At 47.2% G+C, this 24,762-nt stretch overlaps 1 protein-coding gene across 1 annotated transcript in view; it reads right to left on the minus strand.

Annotated features, from left to right (window-relative positions):
• RGS3 (regulator of G protein signaling 3) overlaps positions 1 to 24,762 on the minus strand; it is a gene marked incomplete at its 5' end in the record, with an annotated part of 126,049 nt that overhangs the window by 96,164 nt on the left and 5,123 nt on the right. Inside the window, 5 exon segments of the mRNA XM_079706521.1 lie at positions 259 to 319; positions 8,406 to 8,474; positions 9,450 to 9,544; positions 10,598 to 10,656; positions 13,550 to 13,600. Of these exon segments, the coding sequence (XP_079562647.1) occupies positions 259 to 319; positions 8,406 to 8,474; positions 9,450 to 9,544; positions 10,598 to 10,656; positions 13,550 to 13,600 (335 nt within the window).

The following is a 24,762-nucleotide window of genomic DNA, read 5'->3' on the forward strand; positions in this document are numbered from 1 at the left end:
AAGACCCAGACCTAGAGCCTTCTGGGAAGACTTGGAGCAGCCTAACAACTGGTCTCTGACAAGAATGAGCCAAGGCAGGAACCCAGACCCTTGGTCACGCCGGTAACGGTGTCGTTATCAGGCCAGGGGGCACCTGTCTCAGTGGGGCACCATCTCACAGACGAAAGCCCTGCCACAGGGCTTCCAGACAAAGGCCTCTGCCTGTACCAGCCCTGGCCTAGGTGGCCTGACCCTGCCAGAAGCTTCCCTAGGACCCACCTTGTCTGGAGTCAGGAGGGACTTCACCCCGAAGCTCATGCAGCCGATGAGTCCACTCTGTCTGGGAGAACAAGAGAAGCTCGAGTGAGCACCTTTTCATTGCACTACATTGGGAGGTCGATTGTCAAGTGTAACATAGGTTTGCCTGATGCACTGTGGTTTACGAAGCACTTTTACCTGCGTTGTCTCATTTGATCTTTCCAACTTTGTGAGTGAGGCTGGAGTGGAGTTATTCTCTCCATTTCACAGAGGAAAAAACTGAGGCTGAGTTGATCCCCTTCCCAAGGTCACAGGATTCATTAGTAGTAGAGTCCCATGGGAAACCAACCACAGAAGCTCAGAGTTACCTCGGAGGTTTGAACTGTTCTGGTGCTGGTAGGTCTGAAGAGCCAGTCCCCAAAGGGAATTTCAGCTCCCACATCTGCTGGTGATGCTCAATCCAGGAGAAAAGTTATGGGACCTCAAGCTCAAGAAGCTAGGTCCAGGCAAGACCTGGGCAGCGCTTGGACAGTTCCAGATCAAGGTCCAAACCAACCTGACACACAAAAGTTGCCAAGACCAATCTGACCTGGCTGCCAGTGGGCCAGTACAGATGAGCCAGGCTCAGGACTCATGGAAATGTCACGCTGTGCAGACAGGCTGAGTTCAGTTGGGGCCTTCTTGACTAAGGGTAATTCAAAGTTCCTGAAAAATGTCCATCATTGAGTTCCAATGTGCAACACTGAGGGACTGATTGATAGTTGGCAGCTTTCAACAGTGACAGCATAGATTAATATTAATGAAATGCCAAAAATAACATTGCTATTATGAGATAAAAGCAAGTTTACAAATCTATAGTTTAATGAGAAAGATGTCCACCAAAATATTAACAATGGGTGTATCTGGCAGGTGGGAATAGAAAGGTTTTTCTTTTCTCCTTTGGGTTTTTAGTGTTTTTAAATTTTCACTGGGAACAAGCGCTACTTTTGAAATCAGAAAAAATAATAGTATAAATGTATTTGAAAGTACTTCTATTCTACCACATCTTTCTTTACCCTAACACTAGAGTTGCTTTTTCCTTTTTTTCTACCTCTTCTCTCTTAGCATATCGCCAACTCAGCCCTCTTCAGAGACTGGTTTAATAGCTATTAATCAAGAAACAACATGGGTATTAAGACTGGAGCAGAACCCTGATGGTTGACTTCAATATGTGAGGGACCCACATAGACGAGGGATTCAGCATGTTCTGGGGGAGGCACCATATCAAAGCCAAGGATGTACTGAGCTGCCTAGATGGGTAGTGAACTAACTCCCTGGAGATGTGCCTCCTCGGAGCCTGGTCTAAGGGGGCCTGAACAAGTCCACAGAACACCCTGAAGAGCCTGTCCAAGTCCTGTGCCCCAGAGCCTGCTCCTGAGATCCAGACCCAGTATGTCCAAGGTGGGGTCTGGGCATGGGAGTCTGGAGAAAGCTGTCCAGGGGATCCTACAGGGCACCCACCCGTGCCTGCCCCGGTCGAGGACTGGTAGTGTACAACATCTTTATAAATACATTTTGTTTGGATTCTCCAGAAAGGGTGGCAGCCTACCACCTGACAGTCCTAAGCAAAACAAAACTGGCTTCTTGCTGGGAGCCAAGCCGAATGAGGGCCAGGGATGCAGAATGCTGGGGACGGATTCTCAAAGCTGGTACCTCTCCCCCACAGATGCACACTCTGCACCAGGCCGTGTCTCACCAGCTACTCTCACTCTGCTACCCCCAGCTCTCTCTTCCTGCCCCCGCTTTCCTGCAGCCCGGGCTGCACCTGCTCTCTTCTCCTTTCTTGCCCCCTCACATCATACCAGGCCATATTAACCATCTACCGATAGAGAACAGTGTAGTCACTCCATTAAAGTGACCCTTCCACATCCACCTGCCCACCCAGCACCAAAAACAAATACTCCTCCCTCCTGGCAAGTGGCCAAGTCAGCACTAATGGAGGGGCAGCTGCAGTGACCAACATGAGTGGCAGACACTGACCTGAGCTGACATCCCAGAAAAGCCTTGTCAAGACTTTGCCAAAGTCCTCATCACTGATCTAATTCTGTGTGTCAACACATTCAAAAGCAACCCAGCTGGTATCTAGGTGCCCACACTGCCTTGCTGTACACTTTTCTTTCACACTGAGTATGGCTGTAACTTTCTAAATCTCCAGGCAGGATGCTTTAGCTGTAATAAAGGCTGCCTCTCCCTGCTCTTCAGTAAGTGGAAATTTCATCCCCTGGTGCTTAGAGAATACTAAATGGTTAATAGCCTCCCGTGAGCTTTGCTTCCTGCTAAGGGGCCTCCAATGATTTCATAATAATTTAGGCCAAGCAAATGGTCACAGTTAATGTCCATAAGCAGGAACCTCTAAGTGTTCTTCAATTAGCTACTTCTGAAGACTGTTTTTGAAAACCTTTGGAAGAAGAAAGACTTTTTTTTTACATGCAGCCTGAGTATACGGCAATATACTGGTCAGGTAATAAACTTGGGACACCGCCTGAAATTTCTCTAGGCACAAAGTCTCAGGGGCCAAGCCTTGGGTACTTCTAAATGCCGAACCCTAAGCTCAGTGAAGCCTTGACAAACAGATGAATCCATCATGCCCACGTTGGCAGGCACTGGGCAAGGAGCTGCAGCATTAAGGAAACAAGACAAACATTCAGGAATTTAAATACCAGTTCAAGACAGCAATACAAGGGATGTCACTAGACAGAGTGAGATTGAGAGATGAACAGTACAGGCAACAAATGCTGAAAGCTTAGAGAGGCAAGAGGTAGTTTAGGACTGAGATGCTCAAAGAAGGCCTAAAGAGTTAAGCCAAAGAGAAGGAAAGGAAGAGCATTTCAGGCAGAGGGAACAGCTGGTACAAAGGCTCAGAGGTAAGGCTTCATGGAACATTCAAGGGCAATAGTACAGCCAGCTCTCCGTATGAAAGGATGCGGAACCCATGGATACAGAGGGCTGACTATACTATACCACTTTATATAAGGGACTTGAGCAGCCATGGATTTTGGTATCCACGGGGGTCCCGGAACAAATCCCCCATGGACACAGAGGGATGGCTGTACTTGGCTCAGTTTACTTTTGAGCACAGGGTAGGAGACCCGCTACAAAATGAAAATGCATTATTTTAAGGGAATGTACTTTAATTCTCTCTCTCAGGGGCTTAAACTATTTCTGTTACAGACTTATCCCATTTAATCTCAATTTATTTTTAATTTGATGGCTTAAATCGCACAATATTTTTCCAATCATTTTTTCTTTCCTTAAGCTCAGTGCCCATCTCTGGTCACAAGCTTTCTAACTTTATGGCACTGCACTTGGCACTGAGGTTGTTTATAAAATAGTTTAAAGGAAAGAGCAGAGAGTACCCAGGATAGTGTGCGACACACAGCAAGCAGCCTCTCCATATACGTAATTACTATTAGCATAAAAGATTACGTTTTTCAAACATATGCTGTGTGTGTTTTGGGTTTTTTTTAACTTGGTGCATAACATTACAATTCTAAGATTGTTCTCTGACCACAAGTTCTGAAAACACTATGATTGACACTAGAAGCTTCAGTTTGGCTTTTACCATATCATCAAACAAAACTTTTAAGTAGTTCAGTTCCATAGTCAGTGATATTGAGGAGTTACTGTTAATTTTTAAATGTGATAATGGCATTGTGGTTGTTTTCTTAAGCCATCTTTTAGAGATTTATATGGCTGAGATGAGATGATGTCTGGGATTTGCTTTAAAATAATCCACTGGAGGAGGGCAAAGTAGGTGAGGGCATAAAAGAAATAAAATTGGCCATATATTGATAATTGATGAAGCTGGGCTATGAGTATGGGAGGGTTTATTACATACTATTTTCTAACTTTGCATATGTTTGAAAATGTCTATAATTTCTTAAAAACTCACAGAACCTGCAAGCCAAAAGAAATCTTTGAGATCACTGCATTTTACAGGTGAAGAAAATGAGGCCCGGAGCAGGGAAGGGACATATCCAGTCTCACAGCGAGTTGGAGCTAAGCCAAAATCTACTGCTCTGAGGCCTGGTTCTCCTCAGCTCCCAGCAAGAGCTGAGATCACTGTGTGAGCTGAAATCAGCCAGCACCCCCAGAACTTCCTTGTACATCATCTTGCTTCTCTAATACAAATTTACAGCCATAACTGGAAGGATCATGAGAATTCATGAAGCAGATGCTCCCTTTTCATTTCCTATTAGTTTCAAAATGTAACTGACGGGACACTTCCCTGGCAGTCCAGTAGTTAAGACTGTGCTCCCAATGCACGGGGCAGGGGTTCGATCCCTGGTCAGAGAACTAGATCCCGCACGCAGCCACTAAAGCCCGCATGCTGCAACTAAAAGAGCCCACATGCCACAACTAAAAGAGCCTGCGTGCCGCAACTAAAGATCCTTCATCCTGCAACGAAGAGCCCACACGTGGCAACAAGGATCCCGCGTGCCGCAACTAAGACCCAGCACAGCCTAAATAAATAAATAATTTTAAAAAATGTAACGGCCGCATATTCAGCTGGATGATTTATATAAAACTACATTATAGGGCTTCCCTGGTGGCACAGTGGTTGAGAGTCCGCCTGCCGATGCAGGGGAAACGGGTTCGTGCCCCGGTCTGGGAAGATCCCACATGCCGCGGAGCGGCTGGGCCCGTGAGCCATGGCCGCTGGGCCTGTGCGTCCGGAGCCTGTGCTCTGCAACGGGAGAGGCCACAACAGTGAGAGGCCCACATACCGCAAAAAAAAAACAAAAAAAACCTACATTATAAATGCTATGAGAGGTAGCCTGAGGCCTGAGGCACAAGTGTACTGACACAGAAAGGGTGTGGCTTTGGAGCCCTTTATCACCTGGGTGAGCTGGTCAAGTGTACTATAATGTGGTTTGGCACCAGGCTACCTGGATTTGCATCTTGTTTTCACCACGTGCTGGCTGTGTTACCTTGGGCAAGTTACTTAACCTCTCTGTGCCGGTAAAAGAGAGACATCAATGATGCCTACTTTATATGGTGTTGTGAGGATTAAATTAGAAAATGCATGGAATATGCTTAATGTCCACACACTTAGTGGACATTAAGTGATGAATAAATATGAGGTATTATATAACCTTGGGCAAGTTCCTTAGCCTTCGTAAATCTCAGTTTTCTCTTCTCTGAAGAGAGAGACAGTAATAATTCCTACCTCTCAGGGTCGCTGTGAGGATTAAATGAGATAATGTATGTAAAGTGCTTGGCACAGAGAAGAGTTCATAAATGTTTGTTTCCTTCCTTCTGTAATTGTCCTTCATGTTGTGAAGTTGCAGGCCCGTCCTTCGGAGAAGCACAATTTGGTCTGAGCGTGTTCGGCACAGAGTACCCAGGATAGTGTGCGACACACAGCAAGCGCCCTGTGTCCTCCAGCTCAGAGGCCTTCTCATTCAGGGATGGATCAATACTATGCCTCCCACCCGCTGAGCCTGTCACTGCGGTGCTGGCACCTTGGGCAGGGCCATCTGTTGGGAAAGCAGGTCTGCCTGAGCCTGCTCTGTCCCTCTTGAGCTTCGGGTTGGGACTGTGACCATGAGTTTGCCTGTGTTTTGTTTAATAAGGAATCTCACTTTCCCAAAATAGGCAACAAGCGGAGACACTGCCTCTGTCACGCTGCCTCACTGGGCGCTGACTCACTTTCTTTTCCAAAACCTGCCAAGTGCACTGCTGCCCCTTCTCCAGCGGGCTCCGCCTGGCTCTTGAAGGAGAGTGGTCACAGCAGAGGGAGCGGTGACTCCCAGTTTGGTGTCTGCCTCCATCCAGAAGGCTCGCCAGGCGTCCTCCTGTCTCTCCGCCCCTCGTCCTCTGTCTCCTTCAGGGCTTTCCCTTCCTGTGCCCATCCCTTCAAGGCTGGATTCTGACCCTTCGTCCTTGGCACCTACTGTCTTCCTGGGTGGTCTCACCTGCTCAAAATTTCACCCACCACCTTGGCGGGCACGGCTCCCACATCTCCACAGACCTCTCTCTCCCCTGAGCTCCAGGTCAGCAAAGGCAACCCTCCTACACAGCTCTCAGCTGGCTGCCCTCCAGGCACCTCCATCTCACCATATCCACAGCTGCTCCCCCTTCCCCTCCGGTACACTCTGGCTTAGCTGAAGACGTCACCAGCTACCCAGGAGTTATCCTTGACTTCTCCCACTGCTCTCACGGCCAGATCACCGCTAAGTACTATTGGTTTAAGCTCCTAAATATATCCTGGGTCTGTTTCCCTCCTCTCTATCCCTAAATCATCTCTCGCAGAGTCACCACAAGAATCTCCCAGCTCCTCCCCAACCTCCAAAAGACCTACCAGAGTGATAGATCTAGAATACACACCTGTCACTCCCCTGCTCAGTATCTCCCCATCACCAGATTCCCAAACACCAAGCTGGCTGCATGAGGTTCACCCTGAGAACTTGGGTAAGTGCAGATTCCTAGGCCCTGCCCGTGAAAATTTGGACTTAATCAATCTGATGTGTTACCTGGGAACCTATGTTCCTCACCAGCATCCCAGGTGATTCTGATGCATAGCCAGGACTGAGAACTTCTGGCCCTTCTGAGAAAATTCACACTCCAAAGAAACCCTACAGAATGATCCGATGTGGTTTATGCCAGCCTCTTCATCTTATCTCCAGTCAGTCCCTACTTTGTAATTGACCCTCCAGCAACATCAATGAGTTTGCAGATCCCTCTCCACTCCTGCCTTGCCCTCCGTACTCTACTGGTTGAGACTGAAGACTCTAGGGTCTAAATACCTGGGTTCCCATCTTGCCCCTACTGTTCACTGGCCATGCGACCTTAGGCAAGTAACTTCCTTCCTTAGCTTGTTTCCTTTTCTGAAAACTTAAGACAAAAACATACTTTCCTTAGAGTTGTTTTAAGAACTAAATGAGAGCATGCACTGTTAAACCCTGGCTTGTGGTCAACACTCAGTAAACGATTGCTCTCGTTTAGATATCAGTAAACGATAAAGTATCAGTAAATGATACTCTATTGAAAGACAAATCTTTCATTATGAAAGTTGAGGAAGGCTCAACTTTAAAAGCAAACTAGCTATCAAATTTAGGGTACCAAAAAGCACTGAGCCCCAAAATATTTTCTGGGTCTAAGCTGGTGCGTTGAGCTGATTTTCATTCACTTAGGCCCTTTTCTGGTCACCATTCTGTTCTACGATTATTGGACAAATGTTACTGGCCACAGATGCTCCCAGATTTCTCAGGCTGCACCAGCTGAATGAGGCCCTGCTGCTCACAGCAGGCCATGCAGTCAAGTGCTCTCACCCACTTCCATTCCCTTCCCTTAGCAGCTGATTCTCACCCTCACCACCCAGCACTCTTCCCCTGCTCTGTACTGGCCGCCATTACTAACGACCACATCCGCCTCCTGTGTCCTGGGCTGCCTGAAACCTGTTAGGTTTCTCCTACACAAAACTCTGCACCTCCTAAACTGGCCTCCTCATGGCAGCCTGAGCCCCCCGCACGTATTCCTGCCTCTTTGCCTTTGCTCGTGCTGTGCTCCTGCCTGCAATGCCCTTTCCAGCCTACTCTCCTTGTCTTATTCTTGAGCTCTGCCCCAAGTTCAAAATCCCACTTTTTGCATGAAGCTTTCCTCGACCGCCTCAGCCCATGATGAACTCTCCTTCTTCCCACACTTACTGTCCTATTACTCATTTTGTTCTTTTATTCCTTCAGCCAATAATCACCAAACATCTACGTGCTAGGCACTGGGTACAGTGGTGACTAAGAGAGAAATGGACCCATTTTTCATGCAGCTTCTGCTCCTGTGGAACTGAGCCTGTGTGTACTGTGACTGTAATTTGCCTCCACGCAGAGCCTGGTGTCCTCTTCTGAAAGTAGGTGCCTTGAGAGCAGAAGCCACATGTAGGCTGGTTGGCATCCCAGTGGCCAACACGGTGTCTTGTTGATACCAAGGGCTCAGCAAATGCACGTTGGTAACATGATCCTTGGCATTACCTGGAGTGACGGGGACTCAGGGGAGCGGCAGCCTCTCAAACTTAGCCACCACCATTCATTTATCCAACAAGCACTTACTGAGCCCCTCTGTATGCTGGCCACCTGGCTGCCACCCATGAGCCCAGAGCAGGATCTCCCCTCCAGCTCAGCAGTTCCCCTCACCTGGAGTCACCTGCCCTGTTCCACACTGTGACCAGAAGGCGCTTCTGTTCGTCTTCCTCTTGGACGGGACTGCAAAGCAAACCAGTCAGTGTGTTAGCAGGGCCGAGCTCTAGTCCAGACCCACGGAGTCCAGCATCATGGCAAATTTTGGAAATAACCTGAACACCAACCATAGGAGCTGGTTAAATAAACTAGAGCACAAATAGTGTGGGAGATGAGTATTTATATTCATGAAAGAGTTTACATTACATTGTTAGGGATGAAAAGGAGGTTACAACACAATACTATAGAACAATATGCCATCTTTGGAAACACACACCCACACAAATTCAAAGATCTGAAAAGAAATACCACAGAACATATCAGTGAGTGGCAGGACTTGGAGTGTTTTCTCTCTTCTTCTTGTTTGCCTATATTTTCTATTTTTCTACGATAAGCAAAATTACCTTGTGTAGTATGGAAATTAACAAAATATGATTAGTTTTCACTAATAGGAAAATACAAAATGTCCATTACCTTCCCATGGGCCCCAGAGTTCAGGGATGAGGGGAAGAAATAATAATAATAACAATAACACCTGACACTCTGTGTTATACTGTCTCATTTACACCTCCGCTATCGGAGGTTGGTATGTTATTAGCCCCATTTTACAAATAAGGAAGCCAAGACTCAGAGAGGTTAGCAAGTTGGGGACGGGTGGGAGGGGAGCCAAAACATCCCTCAGCTTGGAAAATTCCTTCTGCTAAAGGAGAAAGTTTGTCCCAAGGCACAGTGGGAAATTGCCTACTTTTTTCAGGTGCTGCCAGCCTCAGGCTGGACATTTTAGTTATGAGAACCAGCCACATGATGCCGTATCACTGTGGACCTTGCTGCTGGGCCAGGTGCCAGGGATGCAAGGACACAAGTAAATGAGAAAACAAAGATATCCTTTAGAAGTCACTGTTTTTCTGCTTAGATCTGATTCTAGATTTGGCAAACAGAGCTGTTTCCAGATAAACACTCCTTCCCTCTGCTCTCGAGGGCCCAGCTGCTCCAGACTCTTACAAGAAGAAGTGCTCGTGGAAGACTGGGTCTCTGCAGTCTGGAATGGTCTGCGTCTTCTGACAGCGTGGTCGATTATCTTCGGGGACCAAAGAAATCTTGAATTGGAGAAAAGTAAGGGTTAGCCAATCTCAGAGCCATGTAATCACCTAAACCCAGTGGCTGACTCTGCACATCTCCAAGCTAAAGGCTTCCCGAGTGTTCTTCAAACCAGCTTCTGCAGAGGACAGAGTGGAGTCCTCAATCAAATGCCAGGAAAGAAAGAGGAGCCCTGGGCTGGAGGCACTGCAGTCAGATGCCAGGACAGGGCCTCATAGGGGTGGTACCCAGGAGGCAGCACCAGGCCCAGGCAGAGATGGGGTGCAACTTGACCATCTCTGCTCTTCCTCCAAGCAGAGAGGTTCCCCCAAAGCACAAGGCCTCTGCACTTCTAAGTTCCCAGCAGCTGCTGAGTGCTCCCTTCCCAGAAGGCTCCAGGCCAGCCTCTGCCAAGGCCCCTAGTGCCGTATGCATCCCCCGCCGCAGCTTCCCACCCCGCTCCTGACCTTGCCCCAGCCCACAGGGGCCTCTGAGCAGCCTGGCGGCTTCGGGAAGAAGGCGGAGTGGTGCATCAAAGCCGGCACCTGACATCTGGCTGCCACACTCTGGGAGGCGCCTGGCCTTTGGCTCCGGCTGGAAGTAGGCCCCCTGCCCCTGTGGGGCCTCTGTCTTCACTGCAAGGGCTCCTTTCAGATGGATCCTCCAGCCCTCAGAGACACTCCCTCTACCCCACCACCCAAACTGCCACCCGGCCTCTAGTTTTGGGGAAGGGAGGGGTGAAGATGTTGCTTTTCACCAGAGGGCTTGGGATTGCCTGTGGATTTCCGTCAACCACACGCTCACAGTGCCCACCTACGGGGTGATGCACAAGATCACCCGTAAGATTCCAGAGCTTGCAGGAAGCCCTAGAGACCAAGCCGGGCTAAGGGAAGGGGGTCCATCTTAGCTCAGGGCCTCGTCACTAGGCTTAATAAACGCCTACTGACCAAATGATGTAACCGCAGCTGCCACCTCAAATGACCTGAGGCCCACAGGTGTGCTGGGACCTTGGAACTCAGTCCGGTGATGTGGTCCCTCACCACGCCCCACCCCACCTCCAGCTCATCATATACCTTCACGTAGGAATCACAGACGCCAGGCTCCTTGCTCATCAGGCCTCTGCCTTCTATGACTAAACAGAGAATTAAAATGTTGGGGTGGGTGGGTGGGAAGGATCGTTACCGGGCTCTTAATCTACATACCAACCACTGGATATTAACCCCTCTCTGGTCTAGCCCACTCCCACCATCTCCCACACTCAGGCAGCACCTTCACCGAGGCATTATAGGATGCTTTCAATTCCCTGACTCCCTGAAAGGGAATGTAAAGTTTATGGAGTCCAACCCCTCATTTAACGGTGAAGATGAGGCTATGAGGGCATCCAAAGACATTAAGAAACGTGCCAAAGTCACAGAGCAATGGGAACGACAGAGCTTGGTTTAGATCCCTGTCTCTTGACTCCCAGTCCAGTGCTCCTTCCACCGCACAAGACTTCCTCCTGGGATGGGAGGGCCAAGTTGGAGGACATAGTCACGTGAGCCAGAGCAAGTTGCTTCACCCAGGAGACTGAATTTGCCATTTTGTGATGGGTCAGTGATAATAATGGGTTACTGATAATAATATCCACTTCACGTGGTAGTCGTGCAGATTAAACGAGATCATGTGTCTAAGGTGCTTAGTAGAGTGCCTGGCAAGGTAACTGCTCAAGAAATGTTTGCGAAAGAAAACAAGAATAAATAAAGGCAAAGGGGGGCTTTCCCTGGTGGCGCGGTGGTTGAGAGTCCGCCTGCCGATGCAGGGGACACGGGTTCGTGCCCTGGTCCGGGAGGATCCCACATGTCGCGAAGCAGCTGGGCCCGTGGGCCATGGCTGCTGAGCCTGCGCGTCCGGAGCCTGTGCTCCGCAACAGGAGAGGCCACAACAGCGAGAGGCCCGCGTACCGCAAAAAAAAAAAAAGGCAAAGGATTGGTGGTGGGTGCGGGGTGCGGGGTGCGGGGTGCGTGGTGCGGGGTGCAGGTCTGGCCACAAAAGCAAGTGTGGCTTGTTTGCCTGAGGTCTGTAGAAAGCAGACAGTGGACCTAACAGAAGCTGAGCCTCTTTTCTATTTTCTTTTCTGTTAGGTTTTCATTGAGCCCTAGGGCTTGGCTCAGACGGAGCCCCTGTAGTCTGAGACGTGAGGCCTGGGAAGCCAAAGGAGAGAGGGGAACAGGCTGAAAGTGATGAAGGGCCGAAGACTGGGGTGAAGCCAAAGCAAACTGTGCAGGACGAATGGACCGGGGGAGGCCAAGATGCACTTGGCAAAAACTGTTTGCACAGCTGGAGTCAGGCTCTGGCAGGCGAAGAACCCCCCTCTGCTGGTCCTTGGGAAGTTCACCTTAGGCCCCCCAAGGCCAAGACTGGAGGACCCCAGGCGCCTGCTGGTCTCCTCTGCCTGGTATCCTAGCAACTGTTCCTGCGTGAGACCTTCCTGTGGGTGTGGTCCTTGAGGGCGGGATCCAGGCCTGATGAACCCCTTGGTCTACCTGTTCCCCCGTGGAGTTGAGGCAGACATGGTCCCCACTCCCCGTCTACTGAAGGAGACAGATCCTGGACACACCAGGGTGACACAGTGTAGTCAGGACTGTGATGAGGACACAGGGGAGGAAGCAACAAACTCAGCCCTGCAGGTGGGTCAGGGGGTGATTCCTGGAGGGGAAAAAATGAGCCAAAATGAGCCTTCCTTCCTTCCTCTTAATGAGATGAAGGCAGGCATATTTCTTACGAAATCAGAGGAAGGGAGACCTATTCTTCAAAAGGAGTTCAAACAGAAGGCAGGCTCAGACGCAAGGAATAGTGGGTGCGAAGGCAGGGGCGTAAGCAAGCCTGATGCACTGGGGGGCGAGGAGGGCACAAAACCGGACAGAACAGGGGGCGGAGGGTGCTTTGAAAAGCAGGAGCCAGGGAGGCTGGAGAGACGGGCAGGGCCTGCTGGGCCAAACAGAAGAGCCGGGCCACGACAGAAGCTCAGTAACTATTTGTGTGCTGGATAGAAGGACAAACACATGGATAAATGGCAGGTACAGTGTAAAATCCTCTGGGTGGCGCATCAGACCTTCATGGCCCGGTCCCAGCTCACCCCTGCACCCCTTCCTGTGCTGCGCCGCAGGCACGTTAGACAGTCCTCAAGGGCATCGTGCTCGCTCTGACCCCAGGCCTTCGCACCTGCAGCTCCCCCAGCGTGAAGTGCCCGGCCCTCCCGCTCCCCTCTGCCTGGCTCAGGCTCGGTCCTCCTTCAGGATGGAGTGTGCGCATCACCCCCTCTGCCAAGCCTTCCTGCCATCCTATCAGCACCACCCAGACAGAGGTGGGTGCTTCTCCTTGGTGTCCCCAGCCCCTGGCACAGGGCCAATGCTCAATCACTATTTTTGGAATTTATGGTTTTCTATCTTATTTAACAAATACTAATATAGGGTTTACCACATGCTGGGCGCTGTCCTAAGCACTTTACTAATATTGACTCCTTTAATCCTTGTCACATCCCATAAGATAGGTACTTTTATTGCCATCCAGCAGATGAGAAACTAAGCTTGCTTAAGGTCACTTGGCAAGAAAGTATCAGAGCCGGGATTCAGACGCGAGCAGTCTGGTTCCAAAGGTGGCGACCTTAGCCGTGACACTGCCATCAATGAACGAATGAATGGATGAGAAAAAGAGAAAGAGAGAAGAAAGGAAGGAAGAAAGACGAGAGGAAGGACAGGGAAGCTCTTCTGTGGCCCTGTTCCACTGGGGGCCAAGGAGGATGCTGAGGTGACCGGGGACAGCTCCAGCCTGCTGTGGACTCCGCCTGCATCGGAGCAGGACCAGGGAAATATGTCTAGGAGTCCCAAGTGAATACCCACTTTTTTTCAACAGACACATGGCAGGACACTATACAAAGATGAAAAAGTAGCCTTGGCCATGGTAATACCTCCACCCGGCCCTGGCTCCATGCGGGAGGCCAAGTAGCCCAACCTTCCCCGGTGAGCCCGGCACACAGCCATACTCACTGTGGAGCAGCAGAACCCGGTCCTGGGCATCGATGGACAGCTTCAGCTGACCTGAGGAAACAACAAGAGAGACAGCTTCACCTCATTTCCTTGCCAGGTGAAAAATGGAGTGACGTTGACGGGAGTGTGTTTCTGTTCCTGTGAAGCGATTCAAAGATTCATACAGTCTCTGGGTTGGAAGGGAGCTCAGAAGCCACCTAGTTAAGCCTCCTCACCACGTCAATACCTCCAGCGGTACTGATTTCCATCCTTACTCCCCCAGGTGATGGGGAGCTCACTACTTTACAAGGCAGCCCAGGTCAATGCTGGGGAGCTCTCACTGCTGGACAGCCGGAAGAGTTGTTGCATCCACATCTCAGTGAGGCTAGATTGGAGAGTTAAGGATCCTGGGTCTCAGTCAGAAGTCCATGCTGGGGGGTTGGCCAAAGCTTTCCAGCTGTTCATGCAGCTCAACAGCAAAAATACAAACAACCCAATCCAAAAATGGGCAGAAGACCTAAATAGACATTTCTCCAAAGAAGATATACAGACTGCCAAGAAACACATGAAAGCATGCTCAACATCATTAATCATTAGAGAAATGCAAATCAAAACTACAATGAGATATCATCTCACACCAGTCAGAATGGCCATCATCAAAAAATCTACAAACAATAAATGCTGGAGAGGGTGTGGAGAAAAGGGAACACTCTTGCACTGTTGGTGGGAATGTGAATTGGTACAGCCACTATTGAGAACAGTATGGAGGTTCCTTAAGAAACTACAAATTGAACTACCATATGACCCAGCAATCCCACTACTGGGCATATACCTTGAGAAAACCACAATTCAAAAAGAGTCATGTACCAAAATGTTCATTGCAGCTCTATTTACAATAGCCCAGAGATGGAAACAACCTAAGTGTCCATCATCCAATGAATGGATAAAGATGTGGCACATATATACGATGGAATATTACTCAGCCATAAAAAGAAACAAAATTGAGCTATTTGTAATGAGGTGGATAGACCTAGAGTCTGTCATACAGAGTGAAGTAAGTCAGAAAGATAAAGACAAATACCATATGCTAACACATATATACGGAATTTAAGAAAAAAAAACAAATGTCATGAAGAACCTAGGGGTAAAACAGGAATAAAGACACAGACCTACTTGAGAATGGACTTGAGGATATGGGGAGGGGGAAGGGTAAGCTGTGACAAAGCGAGAGAGGGGCATGGACATATATACACTACCAAATGATAGGGAGGGTGGGAGGGAGGGAGACGCAAGAGGGAAGGTATATGGGAACAGATGTATATGCATAACTGATTCACTTTGTTATAAAGCAGAAACTAATACACCATTGTGAAGCAATTATACTCCAATAAAGTTGTAAAAAAAAAAAAAAAACCTCTATGCTCTTAGCCATTATGCTTTACTTTCTCAAGGAGTGTATGTATTTGTATTTTAAATAAATATTAACAAATTGTCCCCCCCCAAAAAAAAAAAGCTTTCCAGCTGTGACAGACAGCTAGCTATGTTCTGGGAAGGCAATAACAATACAAGGACATACGATGAATGAGTTTGGGGAAAAGCAAAAGGAAAGAGATCAACTGTGGGCAGAGTGATCCTTCGAAGTCAATGCTACTGCCCCCAGTCATTCCACAGAATCCTGACCTCCCTAAAGAAAGCTAAGGAGGCTTTCTCTGACCTTGGCTTAGAGCCTTGCTACTCAAAGTGAGGTCCAAGAACCAGCAGCACAAGAAGCATGTGGAAGATAGTTAAAAATTCAGCATCTCAAGCCCTGGCCTAGACCTCCTGAATTCAGGGCTACAGTTTAACAATATCCCCAGGAAGTTGCATGCACATTAAAGGTTGAGGAGCCCTAGACCAGAGCACACTGAAGAGTCTCTGAACATGTTTCTAAGCTTAGAGATGGCCCTCTTAAGCAAGACACAAAAAAGCAGAGGCCACAGGGAAAAGATGGATAAATCTGACTCCATAAGACTTTTAAAATGTCTGTTACAATTAAACATATCATAAACAAAGTTATGAGACAACACAATAGAAAAACAAGCAAAGGATATTGAATTGGAAATTCAGTGATGACAAAATGGCCCATAAACATGCAAAAAGATGCTCAACTTCATGGAGATCTGAGACATGCAAATTAACAATAAAATACCACCTTCCGGGCTTCCCTGGTGGCGCAGTGGTTGAGTGTCCGCCTGCCGATGCAGGGGACACGGGTTCGTGCCCCGGTCAGGGAAGATCCCACATGCCGCTGACTGGCTGGGCCCGTGAGCCATGGCCGCTGAGCCTGCACGTCCGGAGCCTGTGCTCCGCAACGGGAGAGGCCACAACAGTCAGAGGCCTGCGTACCGCAAAAAAAAAAAAAAAAAAAAAAAAAAAAAAACCCACCTTCCCCCAATCTGATTGGGATTGGCAGATAATCTAAAAGACGATAATGTCAAATGTTGGTAAAGATGCAGGAAAACAGATACCCTCATACCCTGTTGGAGGAAGTGTAAATGGAGGGTAATTTCTGACAATATCTATTACATATAAATGTCCTTATCATTCAACCTAGCAATTATACTTCCAGGTAACTATCATAGACAAAAACTCAAGTGTGCACAAAGGCTGGCACCACAGCATTGTAAAAAATTGGAAACACCTGAAAAATCCATCCATATGAAAATGGTTAAATGAACGAACTATAGCTGTGTTGTGGGATAGTATGGGCTGATATAAAGAATGGGGGAGCAGTATAAGTCCTGGAATAGGAACATTATTGAGACATGTTTTTAAGTGGAACAAGAAAATTGCAGAACAATACACATGGTATATATTTCTGTGTGTGTGTGCGTGTGTGTGTTCTGAAAGGATGTCAAATTAAAAACAGTGATCACCTCTAGGGAAGAGACTGTGAATTGGAGGGAGGGAAGCCAAGAGGGATCTCAATCTATCACTATTGTAGTTGTTGTAACAGTACAAATATATCCATGACCTATAGCACTTTTATAATTAAAAATAAACTAAAGAGGAAACACACACACATAGAGAACAGACTTCTGGTTGCCAAGGGGGAGAAGGGGTAGGGGAGGGAAGGAATGGGAGTTTGGGATTAGCAGAGGCAAACGATTATATATAGGATGGATAAACAACAAGGTCCTACTGTATAGCACAGGGAACTATATTCAACATCCTGTGACAAACCATAATGCAAAAATATGAAAAAAATATATGTATATATCTATATCTATCTATCTATCTATATATGTATAACTGAGTCACTTTGCTATGCAGGAGAAATTAACACAACATTGTAAATCAACTATATTTCAATAAAACTTAAAAAAAAAACTAAAGAGGAAACAAATAAAGAAGGAAAGGTGGGGGGACTTGCCTCGTGGCACAGTGGTTAAGAATCCGCCTGCCGATGCAGGGGACACGGGTGGGAGCCCTGGTCCGGGAAGATCCCACATGCCATGGAGCAACTAAGCCCCTGTGCCACAACTACTGAGCCTGTGCTCTAGAATCCACGAGCCACAACTACTGAGCCCACATGCCACAACTACTGAAGCCCGCGCACCTAGAGCCGGTGCTCCACAACAAGAGAAGCCACTGCAATGAGAAGCCCATGCACTGCAATGAAGAGTAGTCCCCGCTCACCGCAACCAGAGAAAGCCCGCGTGCAGCAACGAAGACCCAACACAGCCAAAAATAAATAAATAAATGTATAAAAAACCACAAAAAACAGAACATCAGGTCATCCTCACAGACACCCAGTGGCTCTCCAGCATGGACAGAGGAGAGATAGGACCACACTCCTCCTCCTCAATGACACGTGGAAAAATCTTCTCTCCATCCAATAGACTCCTCCTAGAACTTCAAGAAACCACTGAACTGGATCTACCCAGTAGACACAGGGGAAGGGCAGGCCTTCCCAGCCTGCAGCAAACCAGCACATCATCCAGAAAGCCCTGCATCTGCTCCATCCATGACAATGCTATCTAGAAGTTATCTGCCTCTGCTTGATCACCTCCAGTGATGGGGAGCTCGCTTCCCACAATGAGAGCCCTGTCTCTTTTGAGATAGATCTGATTGTTCCGTGCTTCATCTTTATTGAGCCAAAAGTGGTCTCTCAGTACCTTTCATTGACTGGACCTCACTCTGCAGTCTCTGGGCTCTCTCCTTTACACCAAAGTCTGAAGTCCCTCCAGCATTCCTCATGGCACAGACACCCCTCATCATCCCAACTGTTCATCTCTGGACATGCCCCGTGGAACTGGACTGGTGGTTGGGGCTCGCGCTTAGTTGCTGGCTGGCAGAAGGGCAGGCATAGCACAGAAAGGAGGGAAACTCCACGCCTCATAGCTCTACAGCAGTCCACCGACCACAATGATCTTGCCCCTCATACTTTTGGGTGTTGGGGTGTAGTATCCCACATGCCGCAGAGCAACTAAGCCCATGCGCCACAACTACTGAGCCTGCGCTCTAGAGCCCACGAGCCACAACTATGGAGCCCACGTGCCACAACTACTGAAGCCTGCGCACCCCATACTACAGTCCCAAGCAATTCAGGCCGCAGCAAACCCTGGTCCAGCTCTTCACCCATCACAAATCCCTGCCGCTCTCCTGCCCAGGACACTGATCTCAGAAGCCCAGGAGGTCTGCTCCAGCCCCAGACCCAACTACGCTCCTCTCTCAGAGCCACAACGTGTGAGGTGGAGCTAATAATAGGGGTTAACACACTTTCTGAGCTGTGTGGGGATCAGATAATGCTGGAGGGCTAGGAGGTCCTTGGATGAAAGGCGCCAGGAGAATCCATGGTATTATTAGTTCAAGGTCTGAGCAATTACCACTTTGGGGCTCCCTAGAGCTGAGAAACCTCCAACAAAAACTGGGCCCGGATCCAGCGTGGGGTGGGAGAAGGAGGCTGGAAACAGATGAACAGGGCCAGCAGCCATGGACTGGATCTCATCAACCCAAAGGCATCTACAGTTAACACATTTTTTCTGAAACTGTTACCAGTGCAAAGCCGACTCGGGCCCAAACACATCTGGCTTTCCACAGCCGTGGGAACCACTGTGCTGCCCAACACCTATCACCTTCCAACGGCCCTTTCCCAGAAATCAGAACCGAGAAATCTCCCGACACAAATGGTCACTAATTCCATTTGACAAACATCTGCCGGGCACCTGCACGCAGGCCTGAGGAGGAAGGGTAGATCTCAACAGTGCCTACCCTCAGGGAACTCAGAGCCCAGTGGCTAGGACAGGGGCGTGAGCAAGGTCAAGGGTGGAGCTGGAGCAGAGGATGGGCCTGGGGTGAAGACTGACTCAGAAATCAGAGGAGTCTGCACAGCTCCATGCAGCTCCTCTTCCAGGCCCTGCCTACACCCTGTAACAGCAGAGAAACCAAACCCAGCAGACCAAGCTCCAAGTTCCCAGGGCAGTACACACCCTAGCCCAGCCCATTCTCAGGCTCACAGACAAGGGACGGCAAGATGAAGAATGAGAACCCTTCCCTTGGCCACGACTGTCCCCTCTGTCCTCCCCCTTAGTCCGTTCCATCGAATGTCTAAGACTCCTGAAATCACCTTGCCCAACCTCCTCATCTGGTAGCCAGAACAGTCCTGCCCAGAGATGAAAGGTGACTTGCCCCGGGCCCAGAGGGACCAGGATAGACTGAACCAGAACTGGAGACCAGAACTCTGCCCAAACCTTTCCTGTGCACTGAACTGGTTTTCCAGAACACTCACAGCCCTCTAACTATGCACCACGGCATCTGCCAATGCAACCCTGGGGTCCAGGAGCAGAGAGAGCTATCAGACACAGGACAAGGTTTGCCCTTTGCTTGAGAAGCCAAGAGGAAGCCCAAGAGAGGGCGGGCTCCAAGAAATGTCTTCAAGTCTAGAGAAATGAACCACCAGGAGGAGGGGAAGTCAGGTTGAATCCCTGGGGGCTTCAGCTGGTCTAGGTACCAGCTAATCAAGGCCCCCAAATCTGTGGTCTTGTCAATATCCCTACTTTCTCCCTAGGCTCAGGGTGTGGCCTGAGAATATGCAGGAAGTTCAGGCTAGAGGGCCTGAAGTTATTCTCACCGGGTGTTTGGGAGCCCTGGAGAGGGCACATCCCCAGTTCCCATGGGGCTACAGTTGGGCACTGACTCTGTCTGCAAAGGGTGGTGGTGACAGGTGCCCAGAGAGGCTGCAGGAGGTCACCAGGGAGTGGGGGCCCAGAGGTAAAGGGAGAACAGATGGGTCCCATATGGCAGGAAAAATGCCGGATGAGAGTGAGCTTCAGAAAGTGCAGAGAAAGCAACGAACGCATGTTCTGCTGGGTACAGGACTTGGGGGTTTCGGACTCACTGGACACCATGGGAAAAAAGTTATAGAAGCCAGCTAAAGAAATTTAATCTGGCAGACCTTCCTAAATAGAGGGCCACAGCAGCATGAGCTCCAACTCTCAGGACACAGTCAGGAAGAGACCTACTCAGAAAATGAAGCAAGAAGATGGGGGCTGCACACCACTGCTGAACACAGGGGTCAGCAGGAATGTGTCCTAGAAGGACCTCACACCACCCAGAGGTGTGCAGAGACGACATTTATGAGGGACTTGCCTGGCTAGCATGGAGCAGCAGTCATCCCCAAACTCAATTCACCCCAAAAGCAATTCCCCATTTAAGAGCTCTCATGTGTTGAAAGCCACAGGAAGGAGGATGATAACAGGACAAACATACAAAGGAGGTTGGGTCTACGTGGAGCCTGGCCAGCCGCTAACACTCAGAGAGGGTTATGCCCTGTTCATGCATTTCACTCTCTGCCTCTAAGGGAGACACAGTAGCGGTGCTGGGGAACTGGAGCCACACAGCTCTTAGGATGTAGCCCTGTAGAATTTCAAGTGTTTTGTTTGGAGGAGGGAGAACCTTGAGTTCCATTTGGAGAGGCAGCCCTGGCTTTCGATGGTAAGTGCTGGCAGAACAAAAGTGAGGAGGGGGGTGCCGTGGTGGAATAAAAATCATGATGGGTCAGTTCAACCCTGTTCATTTGACTCTCTGCTTCCTGTGAAACCTCATATTCATGTGGCTTCCCAAGCTGTTTTTCCTTCCAGAAGTAGATTGCACTGCCAGCATAAGTCTGCTAACATCTTGACTGCAATCTACGTGAGAGACCCTCAGCAAAAACACCCAGCTAAGCCATCCCCAGACTCCTGACTCACAGAAACAGTGAGATAAAAAATGTTTGGTTTTTTAAGCCAATACATAGTGGGATCACCTGTTATGAAGCAGTAGATAACTAATACATACTCATGTTGCCTCCACAATTGGGTGACATAAATCTCATCTCAATTCTGAAGCAATTTTTCAATTTTAAAAATTGTTAAGAAAATAGAGTTCTAAGATAAATCAGCATAGTATGACTAAGGATAAAGAAGACTCCCAGTTTTTGAGGTCCGTCATTTTCTTAATAAAGAATTTTGATAGATTTAAACCATACTCATTATCACCAAACTGCAAAATCTGGAAATGTCCCACATTAACCCAAGGACAGCCCAGCACATTCAAGAAAATGCTTTACCTGCAGAGCAAATGGTTTTCTTTTATACATATTTGTGTATAATACTATAATATATAGAAAATTCACATTATCCTGCCTTTTCCAATTCTCCTTTAAGTTTTATTATAATAATTTAATCACATCTATAAAGTCATATGTTTAATTCCAGAATTGTCAGTTTTATCACATTTTATAAATTACTCAGCATCCTTATCCATTTCATATTACAGGCTTCTCCAAAGTATGTTATTATATAATGATTAGCACCTGTTATGTGCTTGCTAATAGCTTTGAGCCATACAATGGAGTCAATCATTTATTTTCACTATGCTTTCTTATATTTATTTATTTATTTATTTTGGCTGCACCGGGTTTTTTTTTTTTTCCAAGCTCTAGAATTTATATACCAGTGCTATTCTCAGTAGACACAAACTGAAAATCACTCATATTGTAATACACATTGGAATAAATTAATTAATATTTATTTACTCTATGGAATCCTATGCAACAGTGGCAATGCATGATCACAACAACAGGCAACCATATAGGCATATTCACAAGCAACAAAAAATAAAAAAGCCCAATCCAAAAGTGATTTTACTGTGCACCGGGTCTTAGTTGCAGCACACAGGATCTTCGCTGCAGCATGTGGGATTTGTTGCAGCATGCGGACTTCTTAGTTGCGGCATGCGGGCTTCTTAGTTGCGGCATGCGAACTCTTAGCTGCGGCATGCATGTGGGATCTAGTTCCCCACAGGGATCAAACTCAGGTCTCCTGCATTGGGAGCATGGAGTCTTACTCACTGACCACCAGGGAAGTCCCCTATTTTCATTATGTTTTACATTTTCATTATTATTTTTCTCTATCAAATGAAGTTTTCCAGCAGAACAAGTCTAATATGAAAAACACAAGAGAGGAAGCATGTATCTCTAAGCAAAGCATTTTGGAATCATTAAGATCTAGTTTGGGTCCTGGTTCCACCACTGATGATCCTTAATCACTACATCCTCAGTTTTCTCATCTGTACAATGGAAAGAATAATAATAATACAGCCCTAATAGAGCTGTTGTAAAAGTGGGAACTAATATATGTGAAGTACCTGGCAAATAGAAGGCATTCCCACTGAAATGACAATAGGAAAGGAGGAAAGAAGAAAAAGAAAAAAAACAAGTCAGAAAAATTAGAAAACATGTAGGGGACTTCTATTCCTGGGATGACAGACTCATTGAGGAAATCTAGAAAAGTTAGACAAAGTATTTAAAAGCAGCTTCTTGGAGATGTAACAAGATAGAGAGGAACTACTAAGCAGGATCTGGGGGGATGGAGGTCCATGCAATTAAGTTTACTGTTTTTCTGGGCTAATTTTCTCCTGGGGATATTTACAAGTTCCAGAGGTAACAAAGTCTGAGAGCCTGAGCAGAGTTTCTGCCTGCCTCTTGGGGCTGGAGGAACAGGAGTTGGAGACCAGGGCCTGCCAAGAAGTGGGGTCCTTCTGCACCCCTACATTTTGGGTTGGAGCCCCAAAGGGTTGCTCCTTAGGAACAGAGTAAACCATGGTCAGACACAGTTCCTCAAGGGACTGCAGCTCACCTCAATCCGAGTCCCTAACATTGAATTAAGATTATTCCAGATGCTAGTGACCTCCAGCACCTGACAGAAACAAATAAAGATCTTTTTAAAGGAGATATCATCCCAGGTCTGCATTAAGAAGAAAAAAATAACAAGCCTGTGCCTGCCGTTTGTAACAGACACAGCATACCTAAAATGTAAAGAAGCAGAAAGATTGAAAGAAATAGGATGGAAAAAGATATGCCAAGCAATTATTAACCAAAAGAAGGCTGGGTATCTATGTCAATCTCAGGAAAAGTGCACTTTGTCTCCACTAGAAATGAAGAGAAGACTTCATAACAATAAAAGAAGACCAGAATAATAAGAGTTTCAACTCATCAGAAAGACAATGATTCTAAATTTGTATATTCTTAATATTGCTTCAAAATATATAAAGGAAAAAAATGACAGAACTATAATGAGAAATAGATAAATTTATAATCATAGTAGGAATTTTAACACACTTCTCTCAGTAACTGATGGTGGGGGGGGGAGGAAATCAGCAAGGATATAGAATACATGAACAGCATAAGTAGTAAACTTGACCTAAACCTGACATATGCAAAGAACACTACACCCGCCTACTTCAGGTCTTTTCAAGTACACACAGAACATTTATAAAAGCTGAGCCATCAAAGGACTGAATGGATGCAGAGTACGTTCTCTGCATAAAGGTAAAATAAGGAACAAAAAAACTACTAAAATCCCCAGTATTTGGAAATTAAGAAATATAATTCCAAATAACCCATGGATTCAAGAAGAAATTACTTGAAAATTAGAAAACATTTTGAACTGAATGATAAACAAAAAAACTATTTACATATCAAACATGAGGCTTCTGGATATTGGCAATCCAGAAGCCAATCCCCAGTGAAAGTTACACAGTATTTGCTTCACAATACATCACTGAACTGCACATCATCCGGAGGGACACTTTTCTGTATTGTGTTATATTTCATAATAAAAAGTGTTTTAAAAAAGAACAGAGAGAGCAGAACTGGAAAAGAAAACAAAGGGTTATCAACAGGCCAGACTCTGAGAATTTCTGAATGCTCCCAAGCAAATGGACTCCAAATGACAGGAAAGCCAATAAATGCTGAGGCCCCTGACCAGCAAATGACAATCTCTTGAGAAATGGTTGGATGGGTTTCCCCATTGTCCTGGGCTCAGGGCAGCCGGGCGAGCCAGGGGCAGCTGGTGGGGACGGGACATGTCGCAGGCCTCAAGTTCAGGGCCTGACTTCACACTGCCCAACACATCATCCTGCCTGGCATCTGTTCCCAAGCTTCATTCTCACTACAGAAAATGGACTTTTTATCTCTGCGGCTTCTAATGAGAGGCAGAGAAAGGAGAGGGACAGGTCCCAGCTAATATTGTACTATCACAACAAACATAGAAAAACAAAGAAAATGCCCACCAAATTAACGACATTCCTTAGTCTACTCTGCCTGCAGAACCACATCTTTCTGACTTCCTTCTAGCAAACCCAAGATTCCAGGCACTTTCGCTAGAGCTTACAGGCAGAGCCGCTACCCACAGCTTTCATTTGGGTATAACCGTTCTAAAGAGAGTGGGGTTGTGTCACCGAATGGCCACAGCTCCCTGCAGCCCTCAGAACGTGTCCAGCCTGCCTATCACCTCCTGGCTCAGACACTCTGGGGGAAAGGCAAGCTGTTCTCTCCCATGACCACTCACCACATTCAGGCCCTGGACCAAATCCCAGGTAAGTTAATTATCTGTTGCCTCAGGCAAGCTAGTAAGTTGGTATTCTTTCAAGAAGATATGCTTTAAATACTTATCAAACATTTTTATGAACTTGGGTTTGTATTTTCTATATAAAATATGATGCCTAAATTCATATGTAAAATCAAGGAACCCAAGATAGTCAAAACAATCTTGAAAAAGAAGAACAAAACTGAAGGATTCACATTTCCCAATTTCAAAACTTACTACAAAGCAACCGTTTTCAAGAAAGTGTGATACTGGCATAAGAATAGTCAAACAGATTAATGGAATAGAATTAAAAGTCCAGAAAGAAACTCATGTATGTATGGTCAA

The sequence above is a fragment of the Hyperoodon ampullatus genome (assembly GCF_949752795.1).
Source record: "Hyperoodon ampullatus genome assembly, chromosome: 6".
Lineage (NCBI taxonomy): Eukaryota > Metazoa > Chordata > Mammalia > Artiodactyla > Ziphiidae > Hyperoodon > Hyperoodon ampullatus.